The following is a 19,308-nucleotide window of genomic DNA, read 5'->3' on the forward strand; positions in this document are numbered from 1 at the left end:
TTTTGAAGTAAAACTTCTTTAGGCGCATGACGGTAAAATGTTTACGGATGAAACGTCACGAAGATGTGCAGCGTTTTTGTCGAAGAAAAGGGAGAGAGCTAATGAGACCGATTGAGAGAGAGTGAGAGGGCGAATAACCTTATAGAAATTCTATTTTTAAAATTTTGTAAAGAGATTGTATGAAATATTAGTATTTCATATTTTATGCAAAATAATTTATTGAAATCTCAAATGACGAATTGTAAATTAAAAGACCACGTGTTTTTTAAAACTTAATATTTTTATTGTCGAAGAAATAAATTTAAAAAATTAAATTTACAATTTATATTGATTTTCGACACTTTTAATATTTTAATGACAATTAAATTAATTAAATTCCTAACATATCTTCCTTTTTCCCTCCCTCTAAGTCTCGGAAATCTAAAGTTTTCGATTTGTATAAATATGAACAAGACTTAAAAATTAGTTTGCCAAAAAAGTTTCACTTCTGACATGTGTACTTTGTACGCACGCACTTTTTTATATATTAAATAATAGAGGGAAAACATTTAAAATACTGGCAATAAACTTATATAATTTCTAATGAGTATTGTAAAATCACATTTGAGTATTCATAATCCACTACCAGCATTGGGTGTCTTTACGAAGTATGTAACTAGAGTCCCCTTGCCCTTAACGAATGTGGGACCACGACATTCACAAGTGTAGCCGGCATTCATTAGTACTCTGAAAATTAAAACGCCTTATAGATATATATAGCCTTTATTTTATTTATTTATAAGTATTGTTACAGATACGAATTATAAAAAAGAAAACTTTTAGGCAATATACAAAGCCTAAATTATATTGGTAAACAAAATGTATGAAACAGGAATCATATGTCAATTAAGTACAGGAATAAAAGAACTGAAACTAAACATTAAAACTTAATATTTAAAGAAAAAAGAAAATGTTTCAAGTAAATAAAGCCAAAGTCTTCCCACTTCCTAAAATATTTCCTCACACCCTCTTTTGTAAGGTAGAAAATGTCCACATCTTCATAAATTGTATTGTTAGCTAAATAAAAAAAATCGTGTACGTACGAGGCACATAGAACAATTGTGAATATGTTGTCACATACGGGGGAGGGATTCTCAAAGAAATTAATTACAGATATAGGGGCTATCTCTCCGCCTATTAAGAGTAGCGTGCAAAAATAATAAATCTTGCTGCCTCCGCCAACTTTCCTATGAATCTTAATCTTTTTTAACAGGCGTAAAAATTTATTTAAAAATAAAAACCTAAGATTTTTCGTACAATTGAATATTTGAAATTTAATATTCTTATATAGCTTGAAGCTCATGACTAGTAACTCCGTAACACAGTATACATTTGATACTGTTTACTATGAAAATAGCGAACAATATGTGGAATATTGTGTTTTACTTAGTTGAAATATGCGCGCCGCCCTAAGTATCAAAGTATATAAAAAAAGTTTATTGTTAAAAAATGTGTCGCCAAAGACGCAATTATTGTGTGTCTGCGGCATGTATGTAGAGGATACTTACTTAGCGGTATCTTCTGTGACCTGTATCCGTCCCATCATACCCGTGGAGTCCATCCGAGAGGCAACATTCACTGTATTACCCCAAATATCGTATTGGGGCTTTTGAGCGCCCACTACTCCGGCTATTACGGGGCCGTGGTTTAGACCTAAAGGTTTAAAAACATGATTATGAGGTGATTAATAATTGAAACAGTTTTACAATCTATATATATAAAAATGAAACCCGTTTTCCGTTGTCACGACATAACACGAAAACGGCTTGACCGGTTTGTCTGACTTTTTTTTAATAATATTCCTTGAAGTACGAGGATGGTTCTTACAGAGAGAAAAATTAAAAAAATTTAGTGAAAAAGTCTAAAAACAACACTTTTCTATATTCCCATTCATAAAAGTCAATTTGAACTTTAATACCATATCATAAAGTTCAAATGTTAGTGGAGGGGTTCCGGGAAGGTAATTTTTTTTTGACATAATCTATTGGTGTCTTATCAACTTTCTTTTTTTTAACTTACTAGCTAGACCGGTGTCCCGAATAGCAGAATAAGTATTTAAAGAAATAAAGAATCGACTGTTAGGCGGTACGATGTTCGCCAGGCCAGCAGTTTTAAATAATAATGGTACAATTATACAATATTAAAGTCTAATTCAATTCAATGCCATTTATTAAAACCGATGCATAACAATCAAATATACAGTATTTACAATTTCTACATAGTGATAAAATAAATAATAATTAGTTAATTAGCGCCTGGTAGATAGTACCGGTGACCCTAGAGCTGGTGCTTTCCTCGCTCAACGAATAAGTATCACAGCGAGGAAATGCTGGCAGCGTTAAAGGTGTACCTTTAATTGTGGCATTGTACTACTACAGGGACAAAATTAAAATTAAATTAAAATTTTTGTTAATTTTTATCATTTTTTATTTTTAAGGTTACGTTTAAGGTATGTTACTATGACAACCAAATAACGCCGCATACTTAGTAAAAAATAAAATCCGCTGTAATATATATTAAATACACTTTTCAGTTTACTCATAACAGATTGTTTATATGTGTGTTAATCAGGTGATGTCTACATACCTATCCTCAGTTTAAATCTCTGAAAGGATTCTCGGTTGATCTGTTCCAGTATAGTCATGAGAGCGAATGCAAATTCAACTAAAATGGCAACTGTGTGTTCTTCTCTCCGGCTTGCGTCCTAAAGAAGAAAGTAAAAACATTATTATACATAATAAAAAAGTACGTTTAGTTCAAAGATAGCGTGAAAGCCTTTACAAATGCTCTGTTCAGTAATGACGATACAATTAAATCTAGACATACTTAATTATTTATTCTAAACGATTATAATATTTATTCAATATATTGTGTTTGTTTCTTTGTACAAATAATTTAATTAAAATTTCATTCTCATAACAGTAGTTATACCAAGTAATCCTTTTTGAATGTGTTCAATGTCAAATTCGTTAATTCAACATTATTTTTGGCAAACCATTAATGACACTATATATTTTTTTTACATATATTATGAATAGTACTATAAATAGTACAAACATATGCGTTTAATATATTTATTTGTTTATAAGAGCTTGCCAACGCTCACCAAATGTATCAGCATTGGTACAAGAAATATAAAATTAAATATTTAATGTAATGTAGGCTAAAAATATAACCAACACAAGAGATAAAAAAATAAAACCACTACATGAAACTAAGTTCTACTACGTCAGTACAATGACGTGATATCTTGAATTGCGCTAATACAGTATTTCCGATCTCTGACAATCACTTCAAACACGTTAATTTAGACTGGTTGAAGAACTGTTTCTTCCTAACCTTCCTTCAGAGAGTTACCCTACAGTTTTTAATACTTACGGTGGGTTCTTCTTTCCCCGGTCTAAGTCCAGATGCGATCATATAAGTGCTACCAATAGTCTTAATCTTCTCAATACAGCTGAATTTGGGTTTCAATAATAACTGAAACAAAAATTATTTATAACACATTACACCACAAAATTGCTAATTTTATATATAATTTCAGTTGAAAATAACAATACCAGAGATAACGTTAGCATGTTTTGTTTGAAATTGTCGAACGAAACGATGAATTGTGTCGCTCATCTGTGATTGGGCTAAAGATCAAAAGATCAATCAATCAATCAGAATCAAACGACACCCGACGGACGTTTTACATAGGTAGGTGACCGACTTTATTTTATTTATCGCGAGTTATATAAGATTGCGTAAAGCGCTAAAAAATATATCGATCTTGATCCAACTCCGCGCACGCACTCGCCTGTCTTCTATATGCCGACAGGGAATTATATTTTATTTCGGCTATACAATGTGCAGAGGCGATGAGAACTTGGAGACACTGATCGTGGTTGGTAACAGAAGGCAAAAGATCACGTGGCCGTTCACCAACCAGATGGACCGATCAAGTGAAAGACTCATCGTCCTCAAGACTATACACTGATAAGAGAAGCGCTGGACAGACACCGGTGGAAACATATTGTCCGCTCCAACCGCTGAACACGTCGCTCAGACATGAGCTACCGACTGAAGAGAGAGAGGTTAAAATACGGTGTGATACCCGGGGCAAGTTTCATAAAATACAAGGTTGAATCCTTATAGGGTTTTGCTTAATTTGTTTAAATTTGACACAATAAATTCTATAATCCTCGAATGGGACTTTGTCAAGTGGTACTAAAATATTAAAAAAAAGAGTGTGTGTACTTATGTACACGCGTTAGAAGTTATACTTCTTTGGTGTATGATTAACGATAAATATTAAAATTAATCAATAAAATTATTATTAGTAAATACTATCACCGTCGTATATGAAAATGATTTAATAAAACACCCAAATAATATTTATTTATTCACACTGTAAAAATACTAGAATATACAACTTGAACATAGTTATTATCGATTTTCATGCCACCTAGAACTAACTTCATTCTGTTAATTTCGTGTCACGGTGCGCGCGCATCGTAAAATTTCACTCTCATCAATTTTTCATAACGCGCCTAAAGAAGTATAACTTCAATAAGGGTTTATTCTTTGGAAAACTAAATTCTTATATTCCTTGGTTTAATATGATGTTAACTAAAATACTATTAGGATAGGACTGATTTAAAATCTTACCTTATCAAAATCGCAAATAATTTCGTTGAGCAGCCTCAAGCACTCCAAGCCCTGCTTATTGACGTCCGTCTCATCGTAAAATTCTTTGTAGTTGGGAATCGAAGCGAACATAACCGCTATACTCGAGTAACGCTCGTGGTATAATTCCTCCTATACATTTGTAATAAAAAAAAATATCAAAATAAAATCTTTGATAGTAGTTAAGAAATCTATAAATAATTAAATCGATAGCATGTGGGTCTCTTATACCACTAAAGCCGTGTGTTCGATTCCCGACTAATAATAAAAATTTCTAGCGAATATATGTGGGCAACCCAAAGAAATCGCGTCTAATACCTGTGACGAGCACTTACCTTGGAAGCAACTGAAGTCAAGAAATGTTGAGCGACGTGAGCAGGGAGAATATTTTCTAGCAAAATCTGTAAAAAGAGTAAACTTAGCTAAATTTACCTCGGTAATAGGTTTTAATTGAGTGTTATAAATAATTATTAATAGTAATTATTAAATATTATATTATGTACACTTGACTTTTACTAATATATTATTTGTGTGACCATGTAATCAAATCTACGATTGGCGAATTTTTTTCAATTTATTACTTGTTTTTTTTTTATTAAGTTTAAAAATCTACAATTTAGTACTTATTTCAAAATCATATTAAATAAACAAAAATATAAGAAACCTAACATCTAAACTATATAATAATATATAGAAAAATTTTGCTTTTAACAAATACTAAGAACTACTCTAATCCAATCAAATTTTATTTTTTAAATTAACAAAAGCAACTATGAGTTCTTTCATTCTAGTCTTATAACAAATAAAAATCTATTTAATAATTATTTATTCTTTCATTTGTCAGGTACAATTAACGAAAAAGAGGAAGACAACTTAGAAGGTGGATAGACTAAATTAAGAAAACAGAAGGCAGAGAGAGGCACAGTTCAGACTATGGAGGCAGGATATGGAGAAGGCCTTTTCCAAAAAAGGGTACACAGGTACCTAAAAGGAATGAGACAAATATAAATTGTACCTTATTAATTCCTCTCATAGTCTCGACTTCCTCCTGCTCAAATTTTAGCTTGTCTTTCCATAAAAAGTCGGTTCGAGAAGTGAATTCGATTTGCCTGTCCAGTATGTGTAGAAGTGCCGCTAGAAAGACTAGTACTAGGCCCGCTTTGGCTGAATATGGAAGCATTGAGAATCTGGAAATATCTTGAAGTAAATTCTATGCAACGACTTCCTAACATATGACATTTAAAAATTCTGAATTCTATTTCAATGTATGTATAGATATTGATCCTTCGATCCGGAAAAACTTTAAAGGCAATTAAATTTACATGTTCTATTTTTTTTAAATCTATAATCTTAAAGATTTATATTAGTTTCGTATTTCCATGGAGAATTTATAGTTCAATAGCGACCCGCCCCGGCCTCGCACGGGTGCAATGCTGATACTAAATACACTACAGAAAAACTGTGCGGCCGGCCGGTACCGCCGCAAACGCTACGTCCCGCAATTTTTAAATCTGTAATATCTTCGAAAATATTCACTTTATACGGTGTAAAGGGCCATATAGATCTATATTAAATGAACAATGTATTCAAGGTATTTAATTGGTTAAGGATTAATGCTGTATTGGTTAAAATCGCTTCGAAAATTAGCCATTATTTGTCGTAAAAAGTAAATGACAAAAAAAGTTATTGTGGGTTATACATAAGAGATAGACATATACCATCACGGACTTTTCTGTAGACCTTTTCAATGTGTACAATACTTAGTACATTATTTTGATATAACTCGTAGGGTTCAGCCTGCGTTTGCAATGTAAGCGGAAGAAATGTAATTATTTACGACATCACATTAGAAATCTCAAAAATAACAGTACTTCTCCACTATTTAATGGATGTTATTATACATATAAACCTTCTTCTTAAATCACTCTATCTATTAAAAAAAACCGCATCAAAATCCGTTGTGTAGTTTCAAAGATTTAAGCATACAAAGGGAAATAGGGACAGAGAAAGCGACTTTGTTTTATACTATGTAGTGATTTATAATTACTCTATAAGTAAGACAATTCTGTATTACAAATTTAGATATGATAAATAATATTAATAAAGTTTCACATTCACACATTCTTGTTACCTAAAATTAAATAGAAATACTTACTCGCTGTCAAAATCCCGGTACTGGTACTGACTGAACAGTTCCGCGGAGGCGAAAAGTGTGATGTGTGTTACCAGAGTCGCTACCATCAGAACAAGTTTCAGAACAAATCCGATTCGAAGAAATACGGATATTGAAGCTAGAGTTAGTACTGAGCTGTAGAGGTAACTCTGAAAGATATACAAATTGCTTACGGTATGTCAAGGCATTTAAATTAATTTTAATGATTATTAATAGTATTAAAAGTAATTTTATATTAATTGCTCTGAAACTATTCAATCACCTTCCTAGAAGCTCACTGCCGTGTAAAACACTGCACTTTCAAGGGGAAGGTGAATCAATTTTAAAGGCAAGGTCTTTAAAGGAAGAGTATTTAGACTATAATTTATGACAACAGTTATAAATAACTTAACTGTTCGTATTTATGACATTATGATAACTGATTGTGCGGTTTTTATTTATAATTAATCAATGTGAATGTACCACTTTCTTTGCAAAATTCATATTTATATCTTAAAGAGTTTGGTCTCCGTGGCAGTGTACCTTTAACGCTGGAAGCATTTCCTCGCTGTATTGCAATACTTATTCCTTGAACAAGGAAAGCACCAACTCTGGGGTCACCGGTACTATCTACCAGGCGCCAACTTTTTAAAGAAATCTTTTAATATTAGTTTTTATTAATTTACATACCGGAGCGGATTCAACATCGATATTAATTGTGATTCCAGTGATATTCGTCCCATTTTCACTAGTGTAATTCTTCACCCAGACTTCTGTCGGAAATTCTTGGATCAGATATGTTTGGAACTGAAATATTATTTTTCTTCTATATTTATATTATTAGTTGACAAGTTACAAGTGGATTTATAATTTCATGAACTACTGCTTCGAATTGAAAAAGTTTTCATGATTATTAAGAAAGGTCTTAGCTTACATCACAACACAGTACAATTAAAACTAACTGTTGTGGTCTCTGGCAGAATTACCAGCGCTGTGGAACATTCTGCTCCTCAGCATAATGCTGATCCAGGGCCAGTTACAACCACAACACACACACACATTACACACTTAAAATGTACCTTATTCCTTCTTTCTATAATTTTTTGTTGTTTTTTTTTTTAATTATTTTTATTATTATTTTGTGTGATTGTTTCGTTAGTAATAAATCCGAAACAATATTTCATGAAAACGGATAGTAAAATATTTTATGCGTTGGGGCTCGGAAAACCTACCAATATTTTCTTTATATAAATTAATTAATTATAAAAGAACGCATGTTTATGCGTATATAAAAATAGCATAAAAATCAAACTTACAAGATTAATAACTGCGCAGGCGCCGATTAAAACTGCTGATACTAAAAACATTGTCAATCTTATGTAGCTGTTACTGGCAACCACCTGGGAAAATAGATCAATAATTTAAGTTATGTTTAGTAATTATTTTTTAGACTTTTCAGTCTAAAATTACGTAAAATAAGGCTTGTTAAATGTACGCACACAGTCCTCGAATTGGGCTTAAGACACATTGCTGCTGTTTCATTGATTCTGTCGTCTTGTCAAAAATCTTCATCAGGCATAATTAACTACTATAATTGAACTTCTGTTACTGTATTTGATATCAAACACTGTATCAAATACTAAAGCTTATACAAAATAATGGTTAGTAAAGAGTTCTATTGATTTGAAAATTGTAGTCTAAGATCCGACCGCGTGATTTATACGTTCATATGTTTGATTAATAAAATATAATTTTTATCGATATTTATAACTAAACCAATGCAGATCCGCAAAGGTGGCCATCCAAATTTGGCCGCAATTAATTTTAATTAAAATATAATTAATTATTTATTTTTGAACAATTACGTTCACTTGTAATTGTTAAAAAATATATTTCATTAGAAAGAAATATACCTGAGATACCGAGAAAGTTCAAGGTGCCATCCCTCACTTGGCCGCAACCTAATGTCAGCCAGGTGTAAACAGGTATAATTTCGTTAAATATATACGTTCATAATGTATTATCATGTTATACATACCAAATTGAAGATTAATTCTTTCCCTACATGATGAGATATAGGTGCCTATGCAAAAATGCCCGCAAATAGTGACTGCCAACGATTAAAGATAAATAAAAGCGAGAGAAACTTAAGATAAACACCCCATGTCGAATAAAGATAGAGCATCCCAGCTGCTTGTCGTTTTTATGCTACTGCGCATGCGTCCATAGGCAAGGTGGCAAAATTTATTTAAAAGATAAATTTTATATTTAAAATGACGTTTCACAGTTAAAAAATATTGTTTTAGTTGAATATAATTAAAAAAATATTGAAAACACTAGTTTGGTAGATTAATTATTATGACATATTATTTTTACTGCTCAATTTTTGGAGTATTTTAAACTCCAAGCAAATACGCGAGCTACTAGTTGAGCACCTTATCTATGGACGCATGCGCAGTAGCATAAAAACGACAAGCAGCTGGGATGCTCTATCTTTATTCGACATGGGGTGTTTATCTTAAGTTTCTCTCGCTTTTATTTATCTTTAATCGTTGGCAGTCACTATTTGCGGGCATTTTTGCATAGGCACCTATATCTCATCATGTAGGGAAAGAATTAATCTTCAATTTGGTATGTATAACATGATAATACATTATGAACGTATATATTTAACGAAATTATACCTGTTTACACCTGGCTGACATTAGGTTGCGGCCAAGTGAGGGATGGCACCTTGAACTTTCTCAGTATCTCAGGTATATTTCTTTCTAATGAAATATATTTTTTAACAATTACAAGTGAACGTAATTGTTCAAAAATAAATAATTAATTACATTTTAATTAAAATTAATTGCGGCCAAATTTGGATGGCCACCTTTGCGGATCTGCATTGGTTTAGTTATAAATATCGATAAAAATTATATTTTATTAATCAAACATATGAACGTATAAATCACGCGGTCGGATCTCGTACTATTGGCAATAATTAAAAATTTTGTAATTTTTGACGTGTTAAATTGTACAGTTTTTGCTTATTCGTAAAGTCTAATTGCACTCTTTGAAAGAACGCTTACGTCTCTTTCTGTCTTATTGTGTTTACGCTATGATGAAAAGAGACAGGACACATAGGTTGGGATTGCAATTAGGTTTATGGAAAATATTGTTAGTTTGATCCATGTGGCAGTGTACCTTTTCCTCAGTATGTTGCGATACTTATTCGTAATAAATTTAATTTAATTTGTGATTGAGTTAATATAATTTTTACCTGTCCAGGCTTAGTGCAGTTGTCTGAATAAATATCCGGGACATCCGATAGAAGATGCATCCCCCTTGAAGGGAATTGTCCGTCATACCACGACAAGTACAAAAACACGATTAACGTTAGCAACGTAGGGCCAAATGATGCGTACAGAACAATACCTCTGGAAATAGAAAATGTCATTTATATTTTGCTCTAAGAGGTCCAGTTTCATATATATTGATCTCTTTCTGGTCCAGCAAACAGAAAGAGATGAATACATCTGCCACAGGTACGGTTTAATAAATAAAATGTTGATATCCATAGCTTCTAAGGGTATCTGGCCCTCGTTCCTCATTGTAAAGCCAGCTTTAGAAAGTTGTCATAGTTCACTCTTACAGTAGTCCAAATAGGAAACGCTGTAATTTCCAGCACGCACTTGCGAGCCTTCTGGCAACGTGAGTGTCCATAGACGGCGGTATCACTTAACATCAGAATAATGATGTGATGATGAGAGTCGCACGTTGAATCCACTAGGCCACTGCTCCTCGCATTATTAAAACCGACACAAAATATGTCAGCCCAAAAAAAACTTCTAGAATACTTTAATTCAATATTAACGAACTTACTTAGGTAAAGTTATCAGCTGAATAAAAGCCAATAAAAGAAATAATGCGCACGCGCAGGCCACATAGTATTTGAATAGTGTGTCTGGTTGACTGCGATATTGATTCTCTTGAGTCCTATTTTTGAACCATAAGGTGATACGGCTCATGCCTTCTGAATTAGTGCTGGAAAAATACATTCTATTAAAAGAAAAATATGCTTTACCTTCGAAAAAAGTTGTAATATGAGATTTTAGCGCTGACTATAAATGCTAACATACTACATCCATAACTTAATTAAGTCGTGTTTAGATTTTTTTAAATTAATTAAAATTTATCTTCTTTTTTTAAATTTTGATTTTATAAAAGTCTGTAATACCTATATTCTAGAAGTCTACACTTATCCAACTACATTAGTTCTGTTTAGACTCCACATGAAAAGCAACCTAAGTATTCTCCAAGAACTTGGTTTCTTTGTACCTAGGGGATATGTGCGACGGCGAAGGCTAAGGTTGTTTGCGATACCAAGGGCCAGAACAAGTCTGTTGCACAGATCCCCCTTAAAGACATTGCCCACTGAATGATGTCTCCGATAATATCGAGATTATATGTTCGCAGAGTGAGATCATAGTAGCGATTTTGTGTATCTTATGTATCTATTTCTTTCTTTTTTCGACATTGCCGTATTGGTTTAACTACAGTAAATAAAATAGGTTTTGTTAATCTAAATAAGAACCGTTGATGATTATATAACTTATGTATGTCAGAGATAATGTAATAAGAGAACACGATGTCATAGACATCCTACAGGTTGTAAACTGTTAATGTGTCAAAGATTGGATCGATCGCATAAAGATTAAAACAATTTAATAAAGTTAAAACTACCTGCAATCGCAACACGTTCTTTGTGGGAGTAGATTTTGCTCGATCATAGCCAGACTCTGAAATCATAAATAATAATCAAAGACAGAATCATAAAACTACAGAAATCTTATATAAATCCGATATGTTTACGGTAAACCAAATAATAACAATATAATTTAATATTTATTTATTTCCTTATTTTCTATTACTACAGTAACTTAATAATCCGAAAACAACATATCGTAGTTGGCTTTTGAAATTTCCATTACAAAGTTCCACCTAACTCTTCTACGGCCTTTAATTTATTGCCAGTTCTTCTCTTCCGTTCGACGCCCTTGCTTTGAGAACTGGCAGTAAATGTAAAATTAGAAGCATTTCATTTTTTTTTGACGTTACATCTACAGATACATACATTTATATTAATATTTTCTACTGAATTGCACTGGCTGAATTCACAATAATTTAAAAATAATCCGAAATAATTTCTAATAAAATTAGAAGAAAAACTTTACGACCTTAGCAAAAGATTCTTATCAATATAATGAAGAATCTAAAATATAAAAGTAATAAAACAGAATATTACTTACCGAAATGCCAATATTTTTGGCTAAAGTCGAATCAGTAATATTTGCGAAAGGTTTGTCGGCGCCCCAACACTCCACATACTTTGTCATTTTGCTTGACGGCCGAGACCTACTCGGGACGCCAGGTATTGCTGGAACCATTTTCATAACAATTAATTATTTTTAAAATTCTGTGTAAAGCACGTTTCTCTTCAAATTGAAATTTTTCAGAATTTTCAGATTTTTCGCCTCCCTTGCTTGTTTAAGGGTAAATTTTGAATAAAATATAATATATTTTATGTATAAATCAAGTTGAAGATAACTTACATAATTCACTGAATCATTAAAAGTAGCAAATCAGCGAGCCTCTCAGATTACAAAGAAAGGAAAAGAACTTACTTTTTAAATTCTTGAATAAACGAATAATTCAATATTTTCATGTAGTTGAGATGACGTAAGGAATGATATAATAATAACTTACGAAATGTGAAAAAATCTCAATTTCAAGTTGAAATTACATATTCAAATGGATATGAAAAAAAAATCAACGTAAAGAACTTAGAAACAATTAAGATTTAATGAAGTCCATGTTTTAACCTCAAAAACATATAATTGAATTAAAACGTTATGCTTTCAATAACATATATAGATTTAAAAAAAACTGAATATAAAGGTTAATAATCATATCAGCTAAATATATAAAAGTTTCCCATTAAGTATTCCATTTAAGTGATACACCTATTAAGTATTTAAAATCGCTCAGAAATCAGATGTTAAAACATGAAATCTTTATGAGTGATCCAAATGATATGGAGTAAATAATGGAAATAATGTTAAAAAAATAAAAACGTGCATTTACAACTAACAAGTAGAATCCATAGAAATTGTGCTCAACATTCGCGTGAATATCGGCGCTGAGTGCTCCTTGGTTGGTGTCGGTGTATCCGACTTGCGCTCTTTTAAACAAAAAATAATAAATAACTATATATATAAATAAATTTCAACAGTTCTGAAATTGTCCTTTGCTACATTCTAACTAGATTAGAGGTTTTGTACATAAACTACTATATAATGCTATTTATTAAATGGTAGCAAGACTTAATTCTAAAAATCAAAGGAGCAAAAATATAGATACATTTTACAATACTCCAAACAAAGCATTATTTGCATCTATATTAAAAAGCATTACTTCCAGCCTCCTACCAAGTATAAGCTTCGTATGAAAATCTAATTCCATCTTACCAGTTCCTATTATTGGACTAATAGCTCCAATAATAGATCCACTCCTACTTTTAGGTTTAACAAAAGCGCCATTGCCCAAAGTGTCTCCTGGATTAGCAGTATTGTTATTCTCAAAAGCCACCGTTTTATGTCCGTCTACTTTTACTGAAGCGCGTCTGCTAAGATCTGGAAGTTTAACAATTATTTTATTACGATCACAAAATATATAATTGTCCTATCTACCTGAAATTTTTTTAAAGGGTCAATTAGAAGCTATAAGGATATTTTTTTTATCTATTAATACTTCGTTACTAGAATAGATAGCATACACAATTGAATATAACCAATTTCCCTCCTAAGCAACCCTTGTCTTCACTTCTTCTTCTTCGTAATCTTCATTTCTGAAGGTCGTGCCTGTCTTGAAAAGCCCTAAAAGATACGTCGACTTGCTGCTGTCTTCACACCACTCTATCTTCAGCTTGTCTTAGTGCATTAGGGATGTTGAGACCATTAATTATCTAAATGTACCTATATAAATAAATGTTTTTTTTTAATGTCGTAATATCGTCCAAAAATAGCTCAAACCTGGATTCCTCATGGACTCGGCTCGCATTACTTTGGTCCCTTCCTGTTCATTAAAACTGTGTTGAGACGGAGCCGGACTAATATTCCCCCGCGGCTTCGTCGGTGATACGTCTTGGTATATAGAAGATACAATGCTCGCTTTTCGGTCTATCGTACATACAGAGAGACGGCCATTATCCGACGGTTTCTGAAATATTTTTAGAAGATAATGAGATTCGTTTTGACAACAAACTCCCAAGCGAAATTAGAGAATTATCACTAAATAAATTCAAAGCCCTCGTTAAACGTAAATTAATCAATAAATTTGACGAATATTTAAATGATCCTAATCCTTGGGATTGATTTGCTCCAAATCCGTTATGCAAATAAACCTCGTTACAAAAACAGTGAAAAAGTTTAATTTAACGCAAAAATTCGTAATCTCTTCAAAGAGGTTTCCAAACTTTATCCTGAAGTTAATAATCAAGGGATCAAATTACATCTTCAACTGTTATTAAAGCCAAGATTATTTTGAGATGGATTTGAAGAAAAACTAATCAAAGGGAGCAATCAACGTAAACTGAATCATAATATTTTCTTTCATAATAACGTCGTTTGAGGGAATTATGGAAAATGTAAGATTGTAGCAATGATAATTGTATTATTTTACATTTTCTATTAAAAAATATTTTCATTTCCACTATGTGGAATCAGCTGCCCACTGAAGTATTACCGAACCAATTCAACTTAGGGTCCTTCAAGAAAAGAGCGTACCAATTCTTAAAAGGGCGGAAACACAATTGTGAGCCTTCTGGCAATGTGAGTGTCCATGGGCGGTATCACTTAACGTCAGATGAGCCTCCTGCCCGATTGCCCCCGTTTGTTTAAAAAAATGTGATGATTTTTCATTCATGAGATAATAGAGTATCTCCTGTACAAACATTACCTGTCCACATCGCATCACTAACTTTCGTACTAACAGATGTGAAACTGATCTAAAATTATCGTGATTCATGTGCACTTTTTCTTTTCATGTGTCTTTCTTTTTCATGTTGTCACTGTTTAAATGTTTTAATTGCTTTGTTCCATTAGTTTTGTCTAAATAACTATATGTCTTACGTATTTTTGCACTTCTTGCGCTTGCCTCATCAAATTTAATTTTTTATTTCTTCTCGTCAACCCAAATTGTTTGCCTGGAAGAGATCGCTCGAAACTAATAAGGCCGCCAGTTGCCCTCTTTTTCGTTTAATTATGTCAATTGTGTTTTATGTAAGCAAAGGAGTGTTAATAAATAAATATAGACATTGTTATGTCATAAAATACAAAACGAAAATAATAAAATTTATTTATTTATAACTAACACTAACAGCTAATATCTGTTGTGTACCCTAGGATATTAATCAGCGTTTTTGCAAATATCTGAAAACATAAAAATAGCGATCGTTTCGGAGACAGTATTAAGCCGTTTTGTACAAATACACTGAGTCCTTGCACTAGGATTACTAATAGTTAAAATACTATCAAAATATGGAAAACATCTAGCTCATTTCAACTCACACGATGTGTTGCTTCTCCTTCATAGTATATCAAATAACCAGCTGAATAGACAATTGTACTGACCGACTTGTAATATGTATTGGCTTGTGCATTGGAGCGTAGAATTGTAACATCGAACCTATGCATTGCCAATTACCTGAGCTATCGACGCGCAACAGCCTTTGACAATCTCATATACGTTATTACTTTGTACATCATACTCGCATTTGCCTGAACACAAATTTTATTGATTACAATTATATTTATAGGCCTGTTATGTTTTCCTTTTCATCAATATAATCAGCCGTCTGTGCATGACGATTTGTGGGGCTTATACATGCTGCTTGCGATATTTTCTTTCACCGTTCAAGCAAGTCACAAAAAATCCATTGGTGTAACTGGAGGTCGAATGCAAGACAGTGGATAGTATCGCTAACACATAATATACCAGGTTGATTAATATAAATTTTTTTAAATTATAATTAGTGACAATTATGTTGATATTTACAATTAAACCGCAAGAATTTATTTAAAAGATGCTAAGTTTTATTTTAAAATTGTTTTTTGGTTTAAAATTGTTGCTCTATTGTAGTAAAATAAATTATTCTATAATTAATAAAATGTGACTTTAGAATTAATTGTGGAACCCACGCTTCACATGGGGGCAATTCTATTGTAAAGGGGGGCTATTCAAAAATTTATTTGGAATTTGAATTTAAAATTTTCATTTTATGTTTTGAAACATTACTGTTTTCATTTACAATATCCTAATAATTTCTTCCTAAAACCAATCATTTAAGTGTCTTTAGTGAAGTATTCAATTATTTATGTAAAAATGTTAAAAAAGGAACATAAGAATATTAGAAAGGCTAAGGTGAGGATAAGAAACTAAGGCACAAAAAAGTTTGTGAACTAGTGATTTTTCTTTGATTGACGATTTGTATTTTTAGAACATATCCGACGTCGATAAACTAACTACTTCCATAAAATAATTCTTCATCAAAATACCTCATTAATATGTTTTACAAAATTTGCTCTCAAGCCAACATGATCTGAATTAATTAATTTAATTGAAAGTGATAGTGAACGAGGTAGATATATACATAGACAATGTAGAGTCATTGTGATTAATGACATCCTAACAATGGAGCTCACTGATGAAGTAGTGCTCTCTACTTGATAGTCTGTGTTTATGACAGCTTTCATTCTATTCGGTCCTGATCTCAATTTATTTTTATCTACAAAAATCGATTATATGATATTCACAATATGATAATACTTAGTGGTGGAAACCGTAGTTTTTCTACAATTCTTGTTTCATAAAATCAGAAACCAAATCGCGGTTCTCTCGTTTAAATTACATTATAGATAGCCATTAAAAACGGCATACGAAGTTTACATAGAAACACAGTAATATGTTCTAAAATAAAAAGGGTGTGTGTACTTACTTATGTACGCGCGTAAGAAATTATACTTTTTTGGCATTATTAAAAATAGTTTTTGATTGCATGCAAATAATTAATTACAATTAAATAATCAAAGACTGGAAAAGGAGTCATTAGATTCAATAAAGTTCAGTTTACATTTAAAATTAATTAAATAAATAAATATTTATTATTATTCTGTGTAACATAAATTCTATTATTATTCGAATGTTGTTTTTAAATAATGTCCAATGCCGTAGCATCTTCCGTGGGCAACTTCATTCTGTTAATTTTGTGTCACGGTGCGCGCGCATCGTAAAATTTCAGTCTCATCAATTTTTCATAACGCGCCTGAAGAAGTATAACTTTAAAAAATATTAATCGTGGTACGAGTAACGTAATCTATGCGTAAATAAAAATCAAGAAATATTTTTTTGTGAAATTAGCGAAGTCAACAATTCTTTCGTAAAATCAACATAAACCTGTGCTCAGAAGCAAACTCAACCGAGCTAAGTTACAATACATATTTGTACGAACATTGCAAGAAAACATTTTACTAGCGTATTAACTTAATACATTATTAACGTATTAAATTTATACTTTGTTTTACGCGAATTGATAATATAATAAATAGGTTTAGCAGTAGATTTACTAATATTTTGAAATTTTCAACGCTTACAAAATTAATTAGCGCTTTTTAAGGGGATTGGTATTTTTGAGTTTCGATTGGTGCCACTAAACTTTTTTGGATAAGCGTAATTTCGTAATACTGCTGTCACGACAGTAATTCGTAGGCTTTTTTTTATAGAATTTTTTTTTGCAAACGGGCAGGAGCAAAAAAATTACCTGAGCTATTAAGCGTTAATTAAGTTAAGCGATACCACCGCCCATGGACACTCTCAATGCTAGAGGTCTCGCGAGTGCATTGCAGGCCTTTAACTTTAACTTTATCCTTAACTTAGGCTGACATATAGATGGCGCTATTATTAAATTAATATGATTTTAAAAGATCTATGTTAGCCTATAAACTTTTCAGCTCACCTGTTAATCTACATTACCTTGGGAGGTACAATGAGATATGTCTCCACTTTGTGATCAGCCAAGTATCCTTCTCTGGAAGCTCCATCACCTGGTTCCACCTCAAATTTTCCAGCAAGTTGCAGCATTGTTGATTTTGTTATATGAACACGTCTGTAACAGCATGAATTTTAATTAAAGATACGAATTAAATGTGCATTTAATATTGTTAATAAAATCGATGAACAGTGTTGGCCTCGTAGCTACAGCGTGCGATTCTCATCTCTGAGGTCGTAGGTTCAATCCTCGGCTGTGCACCAATGGACTTTCTTTCAATGTGCACATTTAACATTCGCTTGAACGGTGAAGGAAAACATCGTAAAGAAACCGGCTAGCCATAGACCTAAACGACGGCGTGTGTCAGGCACAGGAGGCTGATCACTTGCCTATCAGATTGACAATGATGTTCATGAAACAGATACAGCAATCTGAGACCCAAACTTAAAAAAGGTTGTAGCGCTACTGATTTATTTATTTTAATATAAGTCGATAATAATGAAGTATGTTTTACTCATAAACCAAACAAGCTATTCTATTTTTTGCAACACCTCTTCAAATAAGGTATTATAGTTGCTTGGTAGGGATCGCTTAATTGCGAGGACCGGCCCTTGCCTCTAATGTCAGGGAATACGCGGAGTTTCTGTAAATGTTATAATCGAGACAGTCAGTCGGTTATTGGTTATCAATCTAAATCAAATATTGTACGATGATTATTAGTGTCTTTTGTACTCGCAATTTACCCACATGACGCCCACTAAACGATGTCCGTATCGATGGAGTGACGATGTTTCTGACACATAAATATCCTTTTGTAGGCAACGTTTTGATAACATTAATGCTAGTTTTCGTACTCCTTTAACATTCTATAATCTAGAGGAAAATATGAACATTGCTCAGAAATGAAACAAAAATATTTAGTTTTGTTTGAAATGGGTACAAGTTCACACAGGAATTGCACCTTTGACACCAACATAATCACCTGAAGCACTTAACAGACTTGTTATATATTACCCAAAACCCTCCTTATGACTAAGTTCTGACTAGAACCATTTGGCGTTAAACTTACGTAAAAGCTAAGTTTCATACAAATTTACGTACTCTACGCGTTTTAAAACTTAAACAGAGTGAAGGGACACTTACAAAGAACGGTAATTAAGAAATATGCTCTAAGAAATATTTTCATCTTTAGACATAGACATATCATATTTTATTACTAACAAAAACCCACACAGACAAAATAACAATAATCAAAGAAAGAAATTAAATAAAAAATATAATGAGAGGTATAAAAAAATCCATTCGGTTCGTTTCAATTGTGTATAATGCGTGTGTGCTGTGGCTGTATTTGGCCCTGGCT

The 19,308-nt window shown here is 32.2% G+C and overlaps 1 protein-coding gene across 3 annotated transcripts in view; it reads right to left on the minus strand.

Annotated features, from left to right (window-relative positions):
* Positions 1–463: 463 nt before the first annotated feature.
* LOC125048745 (adenylate cyclase type 2-like) overlaps positions 464–19,308 on the minus strand; it is a 136,884-nt gene continuing 118,039 nt past the window's right edge. For 2 of the 3 annotated variants that reach the window (XM_047647598.1, XM_047647599.1), the window contains exons 9-26: positions 17,933–18,065; positions 13,936–14,122; positions 13,372–13,536; positions 12,996–13,085; positions 12,154–12,281; positions 11,588–11,643; positions 10,727–10,888; positions 10,125–10,281; positions 8,176–8,259; positions 7,550–7,666; positions 6,863–7,029; positions 5,723–5,894; positions 5,043–5,108; positions 4,690–4,839; positions 3,418–3,519; positions 2,626–2,743; positions 1,548–1,692; positions 464–726 (exon numbers count right to left, since the gene is read on the minus strand). In XM_047647598.1, the coding sequence (XP_047503554.1) occupies positions 612–726; positions 1,548–1,692; positions 2,626–2,743; positions 3,418–3,519; positions 4,690–4,839; positions 5,043–5,108; positions 5,723–5,894; positions 6,863–7,029; positions 7,550–7,666; positions 8,176–8,259; positions 10,125–10,281; positions 10,727–10,888; positions 11,588–11,643; positions 12,154–12,281; positions 12,996–13,085; positions 13,372–13,536; positions 13,936–14,122; positions 17,933–18,065 (2,314 nt within the window). In that variant the 3' untranslated portion in view covers positions 464–611. The remainder of the gene's footprint in view (positions 727–1,547; positions 1,693–2,625; positions 2,744–3,417; positions 3,520–4,689; positions 4,840–5,042; positions 5,109–5,722; positions 5,895–6,862; positions 7,030–7,549; positions 7,667–8,175; positions 8,260–10,124; positions 10,282–10,726; positions 10,889–11,587; positions 11,644–12,153; positions 12,282–12,995; positions 13,086–13,371; positions 13,537–13,935; positions 14,123–17,932; positions 18,066–19,308) is intronic. The other variant, XM_047647600.1, reaches the window with a different exon arrangement.

This window comes from Pieris napi, chromosome 4 (genome assembly GCF_905475465.1).
Source record: "Pieris napi chromosome 4, ilPieNapi1.2, whole genome shotgun sequence".
NCBI lineage: Eukaryota > Metazoa > Arthropoda > Insecta > Lepidoptera > Pieridae > Pieris > Pieris napi.